Here is a 19,353-nt window from a genome sequence, read left to right on the forward strand (position 1 = left end):
TAACAAGATGATCAACATAAATGCAGTTCGAACACGACAGCGCGCGATATTGAGAGAGACAGCTCCCAAAGAAGAACGACAGGTATGTTCGAAAGATGATGTCAGAGTCAAGGTATTGACCAGTTCGTGATACTGAAGCTATGGAGTATGGGATCGTCATACTAGTAAATAGTTAGGTTACAGTGTATGGTTCGGCCGCCTCAAAACTATGCATGAGCGGCCGCTGTGTAGTGTTCGGGCACCACGCAGGAGAGATCTACATCTATACTACAATCCTCCGCCCCCAAAGGGACTTATTTCTCGTATAGAAAGAGCACGAGCATGATATACAGCCGTATGATTGAGCATTGTCAACTTCCCGAGGCCCTCACAAATGCAAGGTGACTGAAGATCAAGAGATACGGGCATTCTATAATCTCGATCTTTGCAGATAGTTCTGTTCTAAATGGAGCCAACTGATGCTGAAATGTTCCCTTGAGGGGAGCCTCCTAAAAGTTTGCATATGAATTCAGCAGGGCCTTGTTTGAAAAGAGTAATCGTATTCACGTCATACGAGAGTAATACGTGTACCGGACCCAGACCACTCACCGATCCATCCGCCTATATGGCTGTGTTCAAAAATCCCAATACGTCTGAACTTAACCCCCGAGACATGTTCTAGCATGATGAACACATTTGTTCCCCCTCCATACCCTTGATAGCCCGCACATAGCGGCACACAAACCCCTTCCACCTCCGGCATCTGTTTGAACTTTCGCACCGTATCCGCGATGTCAAGAAGCAAATAGTCTGAGATGAACTGCATGTCGAAATATAATTTGAGTTTAGTCTCGTCTTTGAAAACTGCGAGCGTGCTCGACTGGGATGTCCATCGGTAGTGATACAGCATACACTCAATATCGAGCTCTGCTGAACGAAGAAGGCCTGTAGGATCGCCCCCTGGCGGCTCCGATACAATTCGCTCCGCGACAGGGTTTATGAGAGAAATCGGGACGCCTCCGTACTTTCGATAGACCAAACTGAGTGACGTATGTCCCCAACAACAGAAGCCCAACTCCATGTCGGAGCATACGAATCACTGCGAAGCACCTCAGTCCCATCTCCAGCATTGGTTTTCCAGGTCAGATCGGAGTGGATAACCTTCTTCCACAGTCCCGCTAGGTATGTGTCTTTAGTAACCTCCTGGAAAGTTTTGGCGATTCCGGACATGGCGATGAGTCTATCTGACTCCTTTGTCAAAGCGCAGTTTGCGTAGATCGACACAAGATCACCCCAAAGACTGAGGTAAGCTATTTCTTCATCTTTTGTTATACCATTTTGCCCCGAGAGTGCCTTCGACACACTCTCCGCGATTTCCAGTCCCGCTGCTTTGTATACTGTTTTGATGGGAGGCCGCCGAGGCCAATCTTTGGCGAGAATCTTGAGATCCCCGGTTGGATCTGTTTCGCAGGCTGTAGTCTGAAGACATTCCCAATATACCTGGTTCTCTGCAAAATGGAGAACCCTAGGAGCGAGGAACCGTTCTTGTACCACCCAACCACGTTTGTTTAAGGGCGTATCTACTATATCTACTATATCGTCCACCCAAAGGGAATCGTTGAAGAAAATCCACGGCCCAACCCTGGAGCTTTGTTCATCGCCCAGGTGTTGCTCATGTATCTTGAAAGGGAATAACAGCCTCGAGGGAAGCCTTCTATTGGAGAATAGACCGATACCGCTGGGATCACAAGATGCCCCGATGGCGGAAATGTTGCAAAAAGAATGGCGATATACATCTATCATCGCCTTGGCCTCTTGCTGCCACTCGAGCAAAGAGTCCTGGAATATGCACAAAGAGTCAATCCATATATACCTAAAGCCCATTTGATTAACGAGCAGGGCAGCGTCACGAAAGGTTGGCGACAAGTCACTGACTGCTATGCCAGACCGAAGTCCATTCTCCGTGCTTTGTGAAAGTTGCAGGATCAGCTTCGGATTACCCCATCGATGTGAGAGTGTCCAGTAGGGAGGATACTCTCTCTCTGGGTCTCCATCTATGTGTATCTCGCTCAAAAACCTGGATTTCACTTCAGATCTCTCACAGAGACACACGATTCCGTTTTTGACCCTGTGTACATCAATAACTCTCGTAGGGAAATATTTCTGTTGACTCGAGCCCTGTGAAAGACAATATTTATGCCCTGCTTCACATGTCGAAAGCCACGTTTCAACCTGGTGGTGGGATCTGCTTGATCCCATATGATCGTCAAGATTGGTCCAGGGTTTAGCATCAAGATAACTCCAAATAAGCGGAGGCGAGCGGCCCTGGTATCCAAGATCTTCATTCGCGCACATAGAGACTGGTTACGTGAGTCAATGGGGAGTCATAGATGTTTGGGGAAATCTTACCTCTGAGCATAATATTTCTGGCCCAGGGGCATAAGATAAGAAATTTGAGATTGGGTCGATTAACAGTGCAATGGATACGAAAGCTGTTTGTCTTTGGAAGGCCGGTATCAGGGAGGGCCGGCAATTTGTTCCATATCCACATGCAAATAAAGCAATTGTTATCCTTGCTGACAACCAAGTCGTTATATTTCTGGTGATGGCAGTCGCTGTAACGATAAGTGTCACGTGAAGAATTATCTTTGATGTTGCTGCTGCCTCTCAGAGTTGAGATACACGTGCCGCACAAGTACCCTTCCACACAGTCCATTGTGTAGGTGACTGAGGTTTTATTCGGTTTATCGAGTGTTAGATTCACAACACTCAAGTCTTGTAGATGACATGTTACTAAAGCATGGTCTGTTTGATCTTTCACACCTGCTTATCGACAAGACGCTTGGATAACTGGATGCATTGCTACCCAACCGCCTTTAGGCCAATGTGAGGCGAAGAATGTGGCTGTATATCCGGTAACTTCCTTCAGATCCGATTTGCTACGGAGCTGTAAGCATCTGACAGATAGCGTATCATGTGCTAGCTACAGGGTAAAGCGTTCTGCCGTTATCTCAAGAAAGCAACAAACCCTCCGTTGGTTGACGGAATCCTTTGTAGGCTGACCGTCGAAATGAGGCTCATCAACGCAATTTGCCTATTTACCCCGCACCGAAGCGCTTAGTGGGAAAATGTCAGCTGACTCGCATCGAGCTGCAGAAGTTGTGTCGGAATCTGCTAGCTTTATAGAATTCAGAAAAATGACCGTTTTCCGCGATAGTACAGGTTGGCAATCGGCATTGACATTGCTCGTTACCTCGTTTGAGTCATACGAGAGGAGGAGAATCTCTTCAGTACAAGCCAACTTGCCATCTCTTTAGCAGAGAATGGCCTGTCTTACTTGTGTCCTTACAGCATCTCCCGATCATGGAGATCAAGGCTGCACATATGATGAGCTAGTGCAGGCAGCGGAAGCCGATTGTCCTCGGTGCACGTTTGTATTGAAGTGTATCAGAAGAGGTGCAGCATACATCAAAGTTGGAGATATAAAGAGAATCACGACTCCTTCCCGTGGCTACGTCAAAATTGAGTGGTTAGGCGGAGAGATCATGTTGGAGATCTTCAATCAGCACGGCAAGTCTATTATCTCTCTTTACTTGTCTGCTTCTTGACTTCAGAGCGATATATCCCCTTCAGACATTGCTTTATCCTGGCCTGCTGATTAGAGGCATTTTGCTCATTCGCTCATTATTCTTACAGGGGTTGAAGGCACTGAGTTTGGCATTACACCGCTGCGTCTAGGTACTTTCCCTAGGACTACAGAATTTCAGACTACAACCACCACGATCCAGTCCTGGATAACGGATTGTGAAGATACACACCCAAGTTGTCAGTCGCAGATCCATGATTCATCTGCCTCGTTCATTTGCCCAAAGCGACTGCTCGACCTGAGTAACGGGACTTTGGTTCTTCGGGAGGATCTGGGGCAGAAACTACGCTACGCGTGCTTGAGCCATTGCTGGGGCAAGATCAAGATCGTCAAGACGACAACACAAACCATAGGGGGTTTCAGGACGGAGGTGCCCTTGGATCAGCTGTCGAAAACGTTCCGTGATACTGTTGACATATGCCGGAGTCTCGGAATCATCTATCTTTGGATTGACTCTCTTTGCATCATCCAAGACAGCCCACAAGACTGGAAAGAACAAGCAGCTCAGATGGCAGACGTTTATCAGCATTCATTCGTAACTATCGCAGCTACAAAGTCCCATGATGGGTCCCAAGGTTGTTATTCGGAGACTAGCGACCAATACGTGGCCAAGTTGGTTCCTGGTTACAAGGATATTTATGTTCGCCAACAGGTACCACTTTTTCCAAATCACTGGGGGCAACTAGACAATAACAATAACTACCCCTTGCTGAATCGCGCATGGATATATCAAGAGATGATGTTGTCGCCACGCGTTCTGCATTTCTGCAACGAGGAAGTCATCTGGGTATGCCCATCTTCCCAACGAAGCGAAAGTGGCTGCAACGACCGAGATTACAACGACGGTAAGAGCTTCAAGCCTACACTATTTAGCTGCGTTGATGATACTCTTCGAGATAAAGCTCAGTTCACATGGCAGCGGTCGGTTCAGGAGTACTCCAGACTCAATCTTACGTACGAATCTGATAAGACGATTGCCCTGGCTGGAGTTGCTCAACGCATGCAACGCACACGACCCGATGATAGGTATCTGTCTGGTATCTGGGAGAAATACCTACCGCTGGATCTTCTCTGGATGGTCTGGCCTACGCCAAAAGCTAAGAAGCCGAGGCTTGCGAGATACCCTTCGTGGTCCTGGGCTTCAGTCTCGTCACAGGTTATGTGGGATGGAAATTGGAGTCCACTCCAATCTGTGGTCATCCAGGAAGTTCGTTATACCCCTGATGGGCCGAGCCACATGGGCGACTGCTCAATGTCTTCAATCACTTTGCAAGTTCCACTGATACGGGTTGAGTCATTGCTGCCAACCAAGGTCACACCTATGGGCGTATGGAATGGTAACATCAGCCACACAGCCACACCAGTGGAAGACATCAGCGTCGAGGAGCTTTGCGTAAACGACTACAAACCTGACAGCCCGTCAGATGGATCTGTATCTACAACATGGCCACCTGTTATTGGCGGGTTCATTATACCACTTGGTGTGAACGTCGAAGACAGTTTCACCTTCTGTGGCATTCATGTTATTAAGAAGTTGGGGAGCAACGGCTATGAGCGAGTAGGCAATGTCGGACTCAGCCATGATGATTTATTGATGAGTAACTACACCAAGTTCTTCCGTCGTCTAAAGCATGATGATACTTCACGAGGGCCAAGCATGGAGTCTCTGGAGACAACTTGCAGATCCTACGCTCATCGTGTAAGAGAACTGTTAGAAGGATTACAAGTTTCAGAAATTGTCTTGGTATAAATTTGTCTTTGATATATAAGTACAAGAAGAAAGATTGTCGCGCGTCCCTCCAAGCAGGCTCTGATCCATTGATTCGTTCATTTTAACGCGCATAGCTGCTCCATCCCGCACTACCACCATCATCATTATTTGCGATTCCTGCACTTATTTCTGCCGCCTTCTTGCGGGCTTCTTTCTCGTAGGAGTTGCCGTACATGTAGCTGTGCTTGCGATCGAGTTCCCGTCCCCTTGCAATAATTGCTTCGGGGTCATGGAGGCCATAGAATTCGTCGCCACCGATGAGCTTCTTGACGAGCCGGTCTAGCATGCTGAGATCCAACATGTTGAAAGGTTCGAAGTAGTACATTTAAATAGTGTCGAGTTGGTAGAGACGATAGGTGGTTCTGATATGTGACTTGAGTGTCTTGTGAGCCCGATGTATTGTTCGCAGTTGAGACTTGTGGCTGAGAGGCTGAGAGCTTAAGCTGTAACAAGTCTCATATTCGAAGTGTTTTATTGTTTGACTTTCATAACACGCATCCCCCGAATGTCAAGGGCAGGGCATTGATTGCCATATAAATACCTGATCTGACCTCAAGATCATTTTTAGGAATTTGCTTTCGGCTTCAGAGATATCATGTGGCGATAGATCTGCAGGTTGATCACATACGTCATTTTATCATGCAGGGATTAGAGTTAGCCAGGCACAGACGAAAGAGGCAATTCCCCATCGTTGGCGGATCGACAGAGCTTAAAATGTTGTTCGTGGCGCTTCATTAAGGTATTCGGTGCATAAGCTGGAATTGAATGAATGTGCTCAGGAATTGTGGCAATTCTTCTCAGGTTGGCTGCCAAATCCAAAAGAAGTCATGAACCTCGACATGCATATCGGAAACATTTTGTATGTTCAGTGAAGGACACATGCCCTTCTCCTTCAACTTTTTGAAGAGCTTCAACTACTCCGCCATACCCCGGGTTTCTAGACAGAAGCGGCTAGGCGCATGGTGCAACATTTCCAGGCCCTTCTACCAACACGACAAAGAGCACTGAAAATCTAGGTAGAGCTTGTGAGAGTCCTTCCCTGAGACTTGAGAACTTCGTCTGTACACCGTCACCTATTCCCACGCGCGGCTCGATAATTAAAAAACTTTAACCAAGACCAGGTCGGAAACATAATTCTTTGGACATTTGTCGAGTCGAGTGCGAAGTATGAATCGTAGCAGGCTCACTTCCATCACGGCAAGCATTGTTCAGTAATCAGGCTTGAGATAAGAGTAACAGCTACTCCCGTCATATATAGCCCCATTGACGGCCGCGTACGGTGGAGGATGACCCCGTAAAATAGATGCAATGGAACTGGTGGCTAGGGGACCAGGGATTTACGAGGGAGAAGACGTAGCCCTTGGGTAAGAGATTGACTTAACCCACAGGATCATTGCCAAAAGAACGCGCTCGCTAGGAGCGGAAGAGACTGGCAGTAATCGGTAGCAATTATGCAATAACACCGTTTTTTCTGACGCAAGGACAAGAAGCAATAACGACGCATAAACATATAGATCATATATCTACAAAGTTCATTGAACCACACAAAGAAATGCAGTGTATACGTCTCTCGTCATCCGAGCACCTCATTCAAACAAACATTATTTTGGCTTGACAACAAAGTTATCCATCTTAAACTTCAGCGTCGAAGTCTTACTCCCTTTCGCGCCAGGTCCCGAAACATACCACTCCATAGAAATCGTCCAAGTTCCTGTCTGCGAGTTCGGAAGGTCGGCAACAAAACTCGTCCACTGATCAACCTTATGCGTACTTTTAAAGCTCGGTGTAAAAATATTGCTACTAAAACTCTTGGTGTCAAAGCTGAAGGAACCCATTGAATACGACAGACCATCGGGAGCTTTAGCTTGGACAGACAATCCAGGCTTGCCAGGTGCTGTGTATGCGACGCTATTTTTAGGGAGAAGCATGGACCATGAGAGCTGGAAGCGCGCTGCTTTGCAGATCTTGAAGGTCTGGGAGAGCTTGTTGTAGCTGGTTGGATCGTTGTAGCCGGAGGTTCCCGTGGCTTGGATTGCGTGGTCGCTCTTATAGCCAGATTTTACGACTGTTGCGCTGCCGAGCTTGACGTATGTAGGTTTGAAGACCCATGGTGCTGACCGTGTTAGTCTTGCTAGAGACGATACACAACATACTTGGCTGGGAAACTCACTAAAGGCACTCGACTCAAAGCTCGGGTTTTTGAGGCTATTTGCTGGGGTAGTGCAGGCTCGCGCATCGAGAGAGCTGGGAACATCGGCTGGTGCGGAGAATACAGGGGCAGCAACCGCTAGCCAGCTAAGAAGCGCTAATTTGACCATATTCACGATCTTGAACCAGGGTGTTTATAGGACTGAGAGCCGCAGACTGATGCGCACGTAACTAAGATTGTAAGTCTAAGAGAAAAATGACCGACGTGGGAATGTGTCTGTTTCTTATAAACAAATTGAGGGGCGACAAAAAGCCCGTGGGCTCGGTAGTTGAGCATTGTCATTCGATACTCGAATCAATAGTTTGGCGAGGCGTTAATCTAGACCCCTCAGCCGCACTGTCTAGTCAGGGTATTTCCCGGTTCCAGACCGAACCCCTGTAAACCAGAACTGTGTTTTCCGAGTAGCTTGATATTGTCAGAAGTTCTGTTATGATAATCATCATGCATCTTCTTCCTTAAGCTGTGTTAAGAATGATATTGTACCATAAGCTTAAACCTCGGCAGATATTTCCTTTCATTTCATCATATGCAAGTTGTCACTTGTGCTTAGCCTTAGTCAAATTCCTTGCGGCTTGATGTTACAAACAAAGTTCTCAAAAGTCTTGATGTTAATGTTGAGCTAAGAAAGGTTCCATGTTGCATGCCCCCTAACCTCACTTCAAAAAGAGCGGCCTGAATCCAACAATGATACCCTCCAAACCCGATGGGGGATGTCGATCATAGTTGATCCCGTAAACGCTAGTGACCTGGTGATCCTGTGTTGGGTGGCTGGTAAACTGCCCGGATTGACTTTGATAAGAGTGTTATTTTAAGTTGATAGTCCCTACAGCTGATGGCTCACATCACACGCTTCACACACGACCTGGTGATCAGCGAACCCTAAATTCACCCCTAGTACTTCCACTCCTTGCCTCCTCTCGCAGTTTGTTTTCTTTATCCAGCCAGAAAAGGGCGCATCCCAGCTTCTGGCGGAACAATCGAGATAAGCTCCTGCCTTGATGTCTAATCTGTTGTACTGGCTGGGTTTACCGCGGTAAATCCATACGCCGCTCCCCAGGTGTCGCCATACTTTATCAGCAGGAGCTCAGCATTGGTAATCCCTTCGACGTGAATAGCTGATATCTGTTCATTTTCCCCCGGTTTGGCGGATGAGGAGGGCTAGTCTACCCACGGGTCACCATTTACCTGAATGTCATGAGACGCAAGGATCCCGCGGTCGGTATATGTCAGGGCCTCCTCCGTAAGAGGCTTTGCGTCCAGATAAAGCCAGAAGTAGATATATAGTTATAATATATATAAAGATTAAATAACACCATTGTACTGTATTTTATATTAAAGTTATTTCTATATCCTCCACTGCTTGGAACCCTTGAGCAATAGTTAAGTCACAGGTAAATCCTGCCCCTAGCCTTTGAAATGTCTCATCCTTAATGAATTTAACAAATATCACTTCATAAACTGTCCTCCGAAGGTCCATAAAGTGCTCAATTGGCCCTTCTCTGTCATTTGCTTGTCTTGATGCAACGTGTATAGCTAATGTCGCTCCTATTCCTGACGAAATGTTATTCAATTCTACCACTCGCGGATCCCTCTCAAACTTTGCCCAGCCACCAGCCCAATCTGGTGAGCTTGGGTGGCAGAATGTGTAATACTGATTACACGGCGATGCTTGAACCCTTACACCTGTCAAAACGCTCATGTCTTTTGCATCTCGAATGCCTGGCATAATAAGAAGCGGCTGCATCTTCGCTTTGACACGAAGCTTGGTCGTCATGATAACAACTTCGGGCAAGCGGCGAACTCCCTGGGCCTCTTCTTCATATTCTGCTCCAAGGACCTCGAGGCTAGACTGAGACATGTCATCCCTGCGCTGCCACTCAACTTCGCCTTGGTTTGAGAGCCATGACCATGAAGGAGCACCGCATGGGTATTCCCGATTCTGGTGGTCGACGGCAAACCACATCAAGCCATAATGAATATCTTCTAGCCAGAGTCCACTAAGGTAATCTTGTGTAGGCTTCGTATTCTTCCATCTCTTGTCGCTTTTCTCTAGCCGTTTTCTTTCGATAGCCCCTCCATACTCAAAGGCTGCCCCCGATATAGCCGCAAGGTGGTCGCTCTGTTGCGTAAGGATGGTTTTTGAGAATCCTGTTATGATATTGTACCACATAGTCAGTGGGTCATAGTCCGAAGCAAGGTTGACCTTCAATGAGTGGGTCGGTAGTATTCGAGAGACATTTGAAGACGATTTTGCCTCCCAGGGCCGTGGCACTTCCGTGATCATATCATTACAGAAACTTCGCGGTGCCTCGGAACAGCACTCCAAGAAACTCACTTTGTTAGTAAAGTAAATGATACGTTTACTAAGAAGCGTCTCCTGAAACACCCAGCCGCGTGAGATTAGTTCGCTCCGTGCAACGTCCGTCAGAAACAAGGCCTTATCGTCACGTCTATAGAGGAATACCGACCCTTTTCGGATGCCGTTTTCTTTGAAAGCAAGACGGACGAGTGATTTGGGTGGTTGAGCTTCGAGAATACCGGAATCTTTTCCGGCTTGAATGCAACCTCCTATGGCGGAAATAGTGAATAGGGCACGTTCGTAATATTGGCCCATTTTGAACTTCTCCTGGTTCCAGTCGTCAGTCCCTTGAATGATGCAAATAGTGTCAATCCATAGGTATCGGATTTCCAATTTGCGCACAATTGTGATGGCGTCTTCAAGGGTTTTCGAAAGGAGCCCAAGCTCTGTCCCAGACATGCGTTGCTGAAAGTTGGCTGACGTAGTCTTTACGGCCTCAACTTCTGGATTCCAACGGTGGCTTAGAGCGACATAGCTTCCCACGGCCCCCTGCGTATCTCTCAAGTAGGCAGCAGTGGGCGTGACTTCAATGCAACGAGTAGGAAGCTCTATTGATCGAGGGTCGAATAGTGTACTGCTGGAGATAGCGAAATGGCATCTTGAGTGGTTGGAGAGACAATCGTGAAGCCATTCACCTAAAGCAGCTATATATTCGGGGGCTGCCATATTGACGCCGAGATAGGTTCCTCCAATCAGTCCGGATTGATAAGCCGGGCTCTCTTGATTGGGTCAGATAGTGAGATTGTTTTCATGAATGGATACAAACCTGGATCTGCAGCCACGCAGATTTCGTGTCGAAAGTTGGTTTGTCGAGACGTTAGGATAGACGTTTGATCGGGCCAACTTTCATCTTTTCCAGTAACCGGCACTAATAGTTTATTATATAGCGGCTTCTGCACCGAAAGTCCATTGCCTGACAACCAGAGATGGACCGTGAAGTCACGATGTTCGGTTTTAAAGTTAGTCTTGGGAGTATTCTTGAGATCAAGCTCCTTTGAGATAAAAAGAACGTGATCGAAGGCAACACTGAAGATGAGAGTACAAAGGTCACAGCCGAGCGAGGCATTTTTTTCGAATTGTCTCGAAGATCCTGGAGCAAACTGGGAAAGAGGGGCAAGAGAACAAGTCTGAAGCGTTACAGGTCGAACAGAGAGGCATGATGAATGGTGGCAAATGTTGTTATACGACATGTGAGGGTCTCACCACGGTTGATTATGTTGAGTTCTAGGTATAGGTTATAAAAGCGGAACGGCCAAGTAACAATGCAATTCTCAGCTGCGGGCGCGGCTTGCATATTATTCCGTCATCGCCTGATTAACACGCCAGCAAAATAACCCCAATCGCGACACGACACGTCAGCAAGCTTCAAGCCTGAAGGGCATCTCTGAGTATATACCCCGCACTTCTCCGCTGAGCGATCACAATCTTTGCAAAGTAGCCTCCTCTCAGCTTCTTGTAAGAAAACTGCTGTCACTCTTGATTAGACGACGATATTTCAGTATTCTTTGTTCATTATGGGCGAATGGTGGGAAGGCGTTGATGATGAGTCAAGCGAACAGCTTCGAAATCGGCATCTCCACATACCCAAGGTTTGGCCGAGTACGCTTCTGAAGACAACTCTTCATTTTATCAATCTGGAGCTAAGCGTATGGTTCATATCTTGTCCTTTTGTCGCTGATTCTCAAGAAGGACCAAAAGATTCTCAACTTCCTTTTCTTTTTGGCATGTTCTTCTACTTTCATTCTTTTTATTTTCCTCTAAAAGTCGTACATTTCATGGTTCATCAGTCCCTGCTCCTAACTTCTGTGTTCTTCCTCCTCCGATTTACCTCTAAAATTCCTATGATTTGTCAATGCAGCCTTTTAGCCGTTGCTGTAATGTCGTTTTGTGGCCTTCTGTGGGCATCATATTTTTACTGGATAGCTCTTAAAACCATTACCGTGAATCTTGGTGAAAATCCGGATTTTGAACTCCACACAGATGAGGAAGAGTATCAGCAGGGAGATGATAATGGCCCTCTGGCAAGGTATTACAGAGACCTACATGTACAAACGGATAATAGGGAAGATTTATCCAAAGTAGTATGTTCTATCTGTTTTCCTTACTAATGGAAGCTTAACTTACTTAAACGTATCTAGAACAAACCCAACATATCTGTGGCTCAGAGTTCCCGAGCCATAGGCACTCGCCCTGACGATCTTCAAACAAGGACCCTGAATACAGTAGAAATGAACACGAAGTCATCTCTGAATGCATCGATATGTAATCCAATAGCCGTATACCTTTTATCGAATGGCTCCGATCATTTGACGACTGTAATACTATGGGCCCTAATTCTCGAGGGTCTTGCGATATGGAATGTAATTCATATTATATCCGCGGGCGGGCGCTTGAACTGGTAACTATTAGCCCCGACTACTGAGATTAGCTCATTCATTGATTTGGGACCTAGGGTTACCATAAAGCACCTCATAGAGCCCATGTGCTCTGTTTCATGGTCTACGCTTCTTCTTAAAATGCGTGAAACTGTAGCCTCAAAGCCTCGGAGGATACTCTCCCTTTTCATCGCATACCAAGTATTCTTCGTCTCAGGCAACATTGCGGCCTTTATTTCCTTTCTAACCTCTTCTTTGTGTGTATTACATCTGGGGCAGAATGGCGGGATGGAATGTATGGAAATGACAGGTGGTTTACTTTGGAGCTTCTTTATATACTTCCTGCTGGATATGGTTTTGTTTCTGGATATCACGATGGATCTCTTAATTGTCTTAGGATCTTCATGGAATCCCAAAGCAATGTCTATTTTTCCCCCGTTATTACTCTATATAATACAAACCCTATCTCTATCTAATTAGCTTAATATTAAGTTACTTAATTAAGTTTTAACTTATATACTATAGGAAATCTTTTTAGCTTATTTTTCTTGTTAAGTTTACTTAATTCTATATATTCCGGCTATACTACTGTTGTATATATGGTTGGCTAAGAATATTAAAAGTCCTTAGTATGCATAAAACGAAGCTGTTAACTTTATCTGTCTCGTTAAGTGCATCAATCACGTTTCGTTTATTGGATGACGTCGGTATGAAGGTTCGAGCGGGGGTTGTGTTACTTGAGTTGATAAGAACAAAGGCGTTTCTCTGTGATTCATCTAAATCAACAAAGGAAAACAAGCGACAGCTACCCTTACAAAGAGGAGGTTAAAAATGGTTCTCTTTGCGATCGAACATACTTCTACAACCCAGAATAAGCAGCCAGGCTCTCTCCAGCCTAGTCTTGTCTTTGAGGCTGAAGGGGTACAATATCTTATCACGAACAGGTTACCGGTACGTGCCGCCAACCTTTTAGTCTGATGTCTCCTATGGACTGATTTATAACTCTAGTTCGTGCCCACGTTAGACGTTCCAAATATTCCTTCCCCAGTGACAGTTATCAGAAGCCCTGGGACGTTACCACTGACGAGAGACTGGCTCGAAGGCTATCTCGACAAATTGGATAGGTGCCACGTCTATGATAGAAGGACCTTCATCAAGGGTGTGATAATCACCACCGAAGTCAGTGAAGACAATATTTCGCTAGAGTGTCGAGCGTTTTTGAAGCACCATGGCAATGAGTGGGTTGAGGTTAGAGTTGAGGATGGCAAGCATACTCTTGCTCCTGGTCCATACGTCTATCTGGAAGGAAGCTTAAGACGTATCTACCGTTTGTATGATGATCGTCAGGGGGCATTTATGTGTGGAATCAAGCCAGCATCGGATCCGTGAGACCCCGTCCTAAAGCCTATTGTTACTATATATGTGCTAACGGGTTCTGAAGACGACCATCAAGCGACTATCAACAACTTAGAGTCTCTGGTATCTCGTATGGTAGTCTTGCCATCGCTGTCCCTTCACAAGCACCAAGTCTGGTTAACGACTCTCCGTCACCGCTTCGCGTTGCCGTCAAAGACTGCTACTTGCTCCAAGGCCTCAAGACGTCACTTTGCAACCGCGCATACTACGATTTAAGTGAACCCGCTGCTTTCACTGCCGAAGTCGTCCAAAGGCTTGTGGAAGACGGTGCTCACATACTGGGACTTACCAAGCTTAGCTCCATGATAGCCCGCGAGGAGCCAATGGATGCTGTCGACTATCCCACTGCTTTTAACCCTCGAGGGGATGGATATCAGTCCCCTGCTGGTAGTAGCAGTGGCAGTGCTGTTGCCGTAGCGGCCTACGACTGGCTTGATTGCGCGATTGGTACTGACACCAGTGGAAGTGGTCGTCGGCCAGCTATGGCAAATGGAGTCTGGCAATTCCGGCCCTCTCATGATGACATATCCTTGAGAGGCCTGATCAAAACCTATGCTCTTTTCGACACGCCGTGTATTTTTGCGAGAAGTTTCGACATTGTTAAACGTGTCGCGAATATTTGGAGGGCAGACTCATATTCCAGGACCATGCGACAACCCAAGCGGCCATATCGTCTTGTATACCCCGTCGACTATTTCCCAATGGAGAGCTCAGAGCAAATGAGTCTCATTACTTCCTTCATTGATGATGTAAAAAAGCTTGCGCCGGCGACTCTAGTTCCATTTTCCATCCGCGAATCATGGAAGCAAAATCACCCTTCGGGTGTATCGAGTGACATCGACGAATATCTTCAGGATGTGGTCAAGCGAACATTCTATCACCAGTTTTACCACTCTTCAGCTAATTTCCGGGATCAGTACTCCAAGAGGCACCAAGGTCAGCTGCCATATGTAATCCCCTTCGTCCAGCGTAGGTGGGCGCAAGGTGCTTCGGTTTCAAATGAGGAACATGAAGAGGCTACAAACAGACTTCTCATTTACAAGAACTGGCTTCACGAGGAGCTTTTCGGGGATGCGAAGTTCGAATCGATCGTCATCCTTCCTGTGGCCGATGCCTCGCCTGTCTATCGTGATGAGATTCTAAAGTCACCCGAGAACCAGTCTGCATTAGACCAGCTGTTTCTCCCACCTATTCTGGGCGCTCCTGATATAGTCATCCCGATTGGAGATATACCTTATCATTCTAAAATAACCGGTCGGACTGGATTTCTTCCTGTTGTTGCCAACCTTGTAGGCGAACCAACACGAGACTTGGAGCTTTTACACGCCGTTGAGATAATTTTAAGGAAGTCTGGCCGAGCAACAGACGTCATGACGGGACCCCGAATGTTTAGGTAGCTCTAAACTCTTGGCGAATTTGGTCCGGTATTGATGGCTTCATTAACTATCGCCTATATCTGCCGTTAGGGGCCTTCGGTAATGATCTCGCTGAGGATATCTTTGTCATGCAGGACCATTGTTGCTGTCTCTTTGAAGCCTGGGAACTGGTACGAGGCATTCATATACGCCAGCGCCACCCATTTCAGCACTTTAGCTCATACATATCACCAGGTAGGCCATTGGCATGCAAGAAGTAGATTTATTTGGGCAAAGACGCAAAGAGACTTGCCAATCCGAGTCTTTCCCATACACTTTGACTAATTCGCCAAGGCAGGATCAACCCTGCATGGTACTCAGTTGCTAGCATCATAGCTCGACGGGACTTGAGCAGCAGCTGCCAAGAACACGCCTTTCATATTGCCATCCACGATGAATTCTTCACCTTTAGAGAAGCCATGACTAGTTGTGTTAGGCTTTGCCTCACTGGTAGAATTGTTGCCCATAGCCAACCATTGTGCCTTCCATGGCTGAGCTTTCTGCTGGGGGTCACTAGGGATCATTTTTGAGTGTTAAGGAAACCTAAAGAGGGTGACGGTCAGTGATTCATCTCCATGTGTCTTTGGCACGAGACGAACCTTGAAGCAGGAGCTTTTATAAATATAGTGACTTGGACGAGAAAGAATCGAAGATCTCGTTACTAGGCTGATTCTCAGTGACCCACTGAGGATAAACAATATCACAGGGCATTGTGTCTTTAGTGTAGTCGACAGTTCTGGCGTGGCGTAGAGCAAGAGGCCAGTCATTCAATGGACCTCTGAGAGGTTTCCATGTACTGCAACCGAAAAAAGGGTCAGTGTTGTCTTGGAGTAGCGGCACAATCTTACCCGATTCCAGATTGTCGGACTGTAGGATAAGTATAAAGGATCCCGGTTTCCGCTAATAAGAAAGGGCGTCAACAATTGGCTTCACCTCGTCTTCTCTGTACTCGCTTAAAACTAAGACAACTCTGCGGGCTGTCACCATGAAGTTCACCACCATTATCCTCCTCCTCATCCCTCTCGCCGTCGCTAGCCCAGCCATCAGCCCTGCTGAGGGCCTCTGAGACCTTGCTACCTCAGGCGAAGGCGGCTACAGCCTCTCCCATGGTGAGGCTCTCCAACCCGCTGCCAAAGTCTGCCCTGCCAAGTTCCCCGGAAAGTGCTCAATCGGCACCTTCTGCTGCCGTACTAAGAAGTGTTACCAAAAGGAATGCTGCAAGAATACTGCGAGATACTGCAGTACCGGTCGATGCTATCGATAAGTGTTAATGGGCTGAGAACGAAAGGTGATGACCGGCTGTCACGGGCTTGGATTGGTGGTGTACTCTTATCCAGAGCAGGGGCTGATATGTATATAGTATACAGAATGGTCCTTGACTGGCACCGCAACCTTTCTTTAGTTGTTACAGCATTCCTGTGTCATCCAAAGGGCCACCGTCGCTAGATACTGAAGTTCCAGCCAGAATTTCATAGTTTATCGTCGCGTGGGTTTCCTCCTGATAGCACATGGCCCTCAATACTCATTGCAAGCAGTTCCTAGCCCCTGATTCCACAAGTAACGTAGAATATCGTCTGTGAAGCCATCCTCCAACTCCACCAAAAGGGTCCTCCTTGTCACTCGCTTCTTTCCTCCCATCAAATGTGATGACCTGAAGTTTGAGAACCGCCACCTGCCTTACTTCGTCAAGCTCTGCGCGGATCTCAACGAGATTATCGACGTCCATCGGTGATGCAGGGGATTGATGAGGGTCGAAGCAGCCTCTCATTGTGATACATGTTGGTGTTTTTGATAGAACAATGAAATGGTTGGTGAAATATGTGCCTGTTACGTGTCAGAAGAGGGAACCGGGAAATTAGCAATCACATACCTGGTTCATAGGTAGATGCTAGAAGATCCTTCTTCTCCCATAGGTCGTTCTTGTTCGCCTCGTTCTTGAAGAATGTCATGATCCTTCTCTGGATCCCATATCCTGTTCATTATCAGCATTTACGGCTTAAACACCCATTTTCGTAAACTTACCGAAACCTCCCCACATTCCTGCAATGAATCTCTCAACCAGTTTTGTTCCTCCGTTCTTCGCATCCTCCAAAAGCACCTTATCCAGCTTATCAAACGGCATTTCTCTCACGCACGAGTCGGCAGAGCCCGGTTTATTCCAAGGATTAATCTGCTTCAGCAGCGGATGTTCATACAATGATCTACCATTCTCCGGTCCAAAGGGCTCAAAGTAGCATTTTCTTGTGACGAGATGAAAACTTGCAGCTCCCGTGATTGAGACTCCGGCAGTGACTTTGGCTGCGAGGATTAACCGTTGGCGAAAAGGAGACGATATTCGAGACATGATTAGTGGTCTTTTTCAAGTTGGCCAACAGATCAAGGTGCTGAAAAGGGGAGACGCCTTTCATAAATACTGCCTCAATCTCGGACTCGATGGAATACCGAGGTCCGGAAAGACGAGCCTTGTATAGATCTGAAACTCCACATATTCGGAACCGTTTCTAAAATTATAGGGTTGCTTGAGCAAATTTGATGTTAGCAGCTCCAGTTCATCAAAACTTGGCAGCATTTGCTCAATTTGGTTGGATCGTGACAGGTACCCACCCGCGCATTTCCCGCTGACGAGGTGAATTTCCCGCTTACCTAATGCTTCTGATCCATGCTGCTCACCCTAGACCTGCGGGTTCTCGACGACGGCATTTACAGCATTGACTACAGTTTGCGATCAATCAGGGCTATTCTACGGCTCAAGATGTAGCTTTCTACTCATAGTTCCAACACTGTCGCTTTTTTAGATGTTTTATACCACCTCACCTCAACTTGGAGTTGGTTACTCTGCAAATGAAAACCGCGTTGGATGGTCGTGCGACACTGGAGCAAATATCTTACTCTGGACATCCAATCCAGAAGAAATCGGCTTGCGGATTGGCTTTCCATCGATTTTATGTCACCTACCAGCAATCATTCGAATTCTACTCTGTATGATGTTGCATATCATAAAGCCTCCGTTTGTTGTCTGTAGCTCTTCAAAAATTGAGCGCTTCCAGATTGAGCGCCATGCCGGATCGAGACAGATGCCAGATCTCGAACCCGCCTTATCGTACCCGGAAATGATGTGGATCACCGGACATAAATGATGCGCAAAGCCTTCATTCCAGGAACAATAAAGTTCAGCCGGCATCCGAATATCTCAACCCTACAGCCTCCAGCTGATATCCGGCATGTCCGTTAGCCACTGAAGGCGTCTGCGTCAATGGACTTCCCCGGACTTTGCCCCGACCCTGATAAGTCGTGTCTGTATTTGTGAAACACGTCGCGAGTCTTCAATATGCACACCTTCACTCTGCGGCGTACCTGCAAAATATCCTTTATTGAAGCCGCTTAGTTTCTTGGTGATCATATCTAACTACCTCAGATCGATAACATCATACCCATGGCAAGTAGACACCGTGCTTCTCTAATGACTCGCCCTGCCGGCAACATAGCCGCAGCCAAGGCTCATACTCACCACCAACAGACAAGCCATACGCCAAATCAGGCCATGCCAAGAACTCCCTGTCAAAAGCGTAGTAAAAATAAGCCTAATCTGTAACCCCTGGAATGCATAAGCATATCCCACCAAGATCCCGCCGCCTAGCTCCTTTCGGTGTGATGAGCAGCCTCATTGGCGGACAAAGACGGCCCCATTGGTTTAGAGTACGAAGATCTCGTCTAATCCAAACCAATGGACATGGTATGCCTGAATTAGCGTCGACAAAGCAAAACCACCTTCGAAACCAACCTAGTCCGTGCCCCTTAATTCTTAATGAGACAAGTCTACCCCGTGAGTTTAAAGTTCTTTGAGTGTTTTTCTTCCCGATGTTTCGCTTGTGCGGTAGACCACCATGAAGCCATTCGCGATATTACGCTTGTTTATTCTCATTTTACCGTGTATATTCCCGCAGGTCCGCGCTAGTTCACCGACTACTGATCAACGACTAGAGGACGCGTCGCAATGTGCCGTGCGTATACACCATCAACCTTGCGCTATGGATTTATTAATCTGTTGTAGATCAAATGTTTCTCGCGATTCGTTGATGAGCCGACATTCTCGACCGCCAACAAAGAACGAATATGCCATGATCATAAACTCAGCAATACGGTAGCTAGCTGTATCCACACGTCATGCCCCATACGAGACTTA

At 46.8% G+C, this 19,353-nt stretch overlaps 6 protein-coding genes across 6 annotated transcripts; 2 read left to right on the top strand and 4 right to left on the bottom strand.

Annotated features, from left to right (window-relative positions):
* Nucleotides 1-4,414: 4,414 nt before the first annotated feature.
* On the top strand, nt 4,415-5,375 carry J7337_006193 (uncharacterized protein; the record flags this gene model as incomplete). The annotated part of the gene is made up of 2 exons (XM_044823857.1): nt 4,415-4,470; nt 4,499-5,375. 2 exons carry the CDS (start codon nt 4,415-4,417, stop codon nt 5,373-5,375), a joined length of 933 nt encoding a protein of 310 aa, XP_044682348.1.
* An 82-nt stretch (nt 5,376-5,457) lies between these two features.
* On the bottom strand, nt 5,458-5,697 carry J7337_006194 (uncharacterized protein; the record flags this gene model as incomplete). Its single annotated transcript, XM_044823858.1, has 1 exon — nt 5,458-5,697. One exon carries the CDS (start codon nt 5,695-5,697, stop codon nt 5,458-5,460), a length of 240 nt encoding a protein of 79 aa, XP_044682349.1.
* Nucleotides 5,698-6,997: 1,300 nt separating this feature from the next.
* J7337_006195 (uncharacterized protein) lies at nt 6,998-7,714 on the bottom strand (the record flags this gene model as incomplete). The annotated part of the gene is made up of 2 exons (XM_044823859.1): nt 6,998-7,509; nt 7,567-7,714. 2 exons carry the CDS (start codon nt 7,712-7,714, stop codon nt 6,998-7,000), a joined length of 660 nt encoding a protein of 219 aa, XP_044682350.1.
* Nucleotides 7,715-8,932: 1,218 nt separating this feature from the next.
* Nucleotides 8,933-10,630, bottom strand: J7337_006196 (uncharacterized protein; the record flags this gene model as incomplete). The annotated part of the gene is made up of 2 exons (XM_044823860.1): nt 8,933-9,602; nt 10,074-10,630. 2 exons carry the CDS (start codon nt 10,628-10,630, stop codon nt 8,933-8,935), a joined length of 1,227 nt encoding a protein of 408 aa, XP_044682351.1.
* A 3,427-nt stretch (nt 10,631-14,057) lies between these two features.
* Nucleotides 14,058-15,152, top strand: J7337_006197 (uncharacterized protein; the record flags this gene model as incomplete). The annotated part of the gene is made up of 1 exon (XM_044823861.1): nt 14,058-15,152. One exon carries the CDS (start codon nt 14,058-14,060, stop codon nt 15,150-15,152), a length of 1,095 nt encoding a protein of 364 aa, XP_044682352.1.
* Nucleotides 15,153-17,032: 1,880 nt separating this feature from the next.
* J7337_006198 (uncharacterized protein) lies at nt 17,033-17,292 on the bottom strand (the record flags this gene model as incomplete). The annotated part of the gene is made up of 2 exons (XM_044823862.1): nt 17,033-17,142; nt 17,193-17,292. The coding sequence occupies 2 exons, from the start codon at nt 17,290-17,292 to the stop codon at nt 17,033-17,035; spliced, it is 210 nt and encodes a 69-aa protein (XP_044682353.1).
* Nucleotides 17,293-19,353: the final 2,061 nt, after the last annotated feature.

Source organism: Fusarium musae, chromosome 4 (genome assembly GCF_019915245.1).
Source record: "Fusarium musae strain F31 chromosome 4, whole genome shotgun sequence".
Taxonomy (NCBI): Eukaryota; Fungi; Ascomycota; class Sordariomycetes; order Hypocreales; family Nectriaceae; genus Fusarium; species Fusarium musae.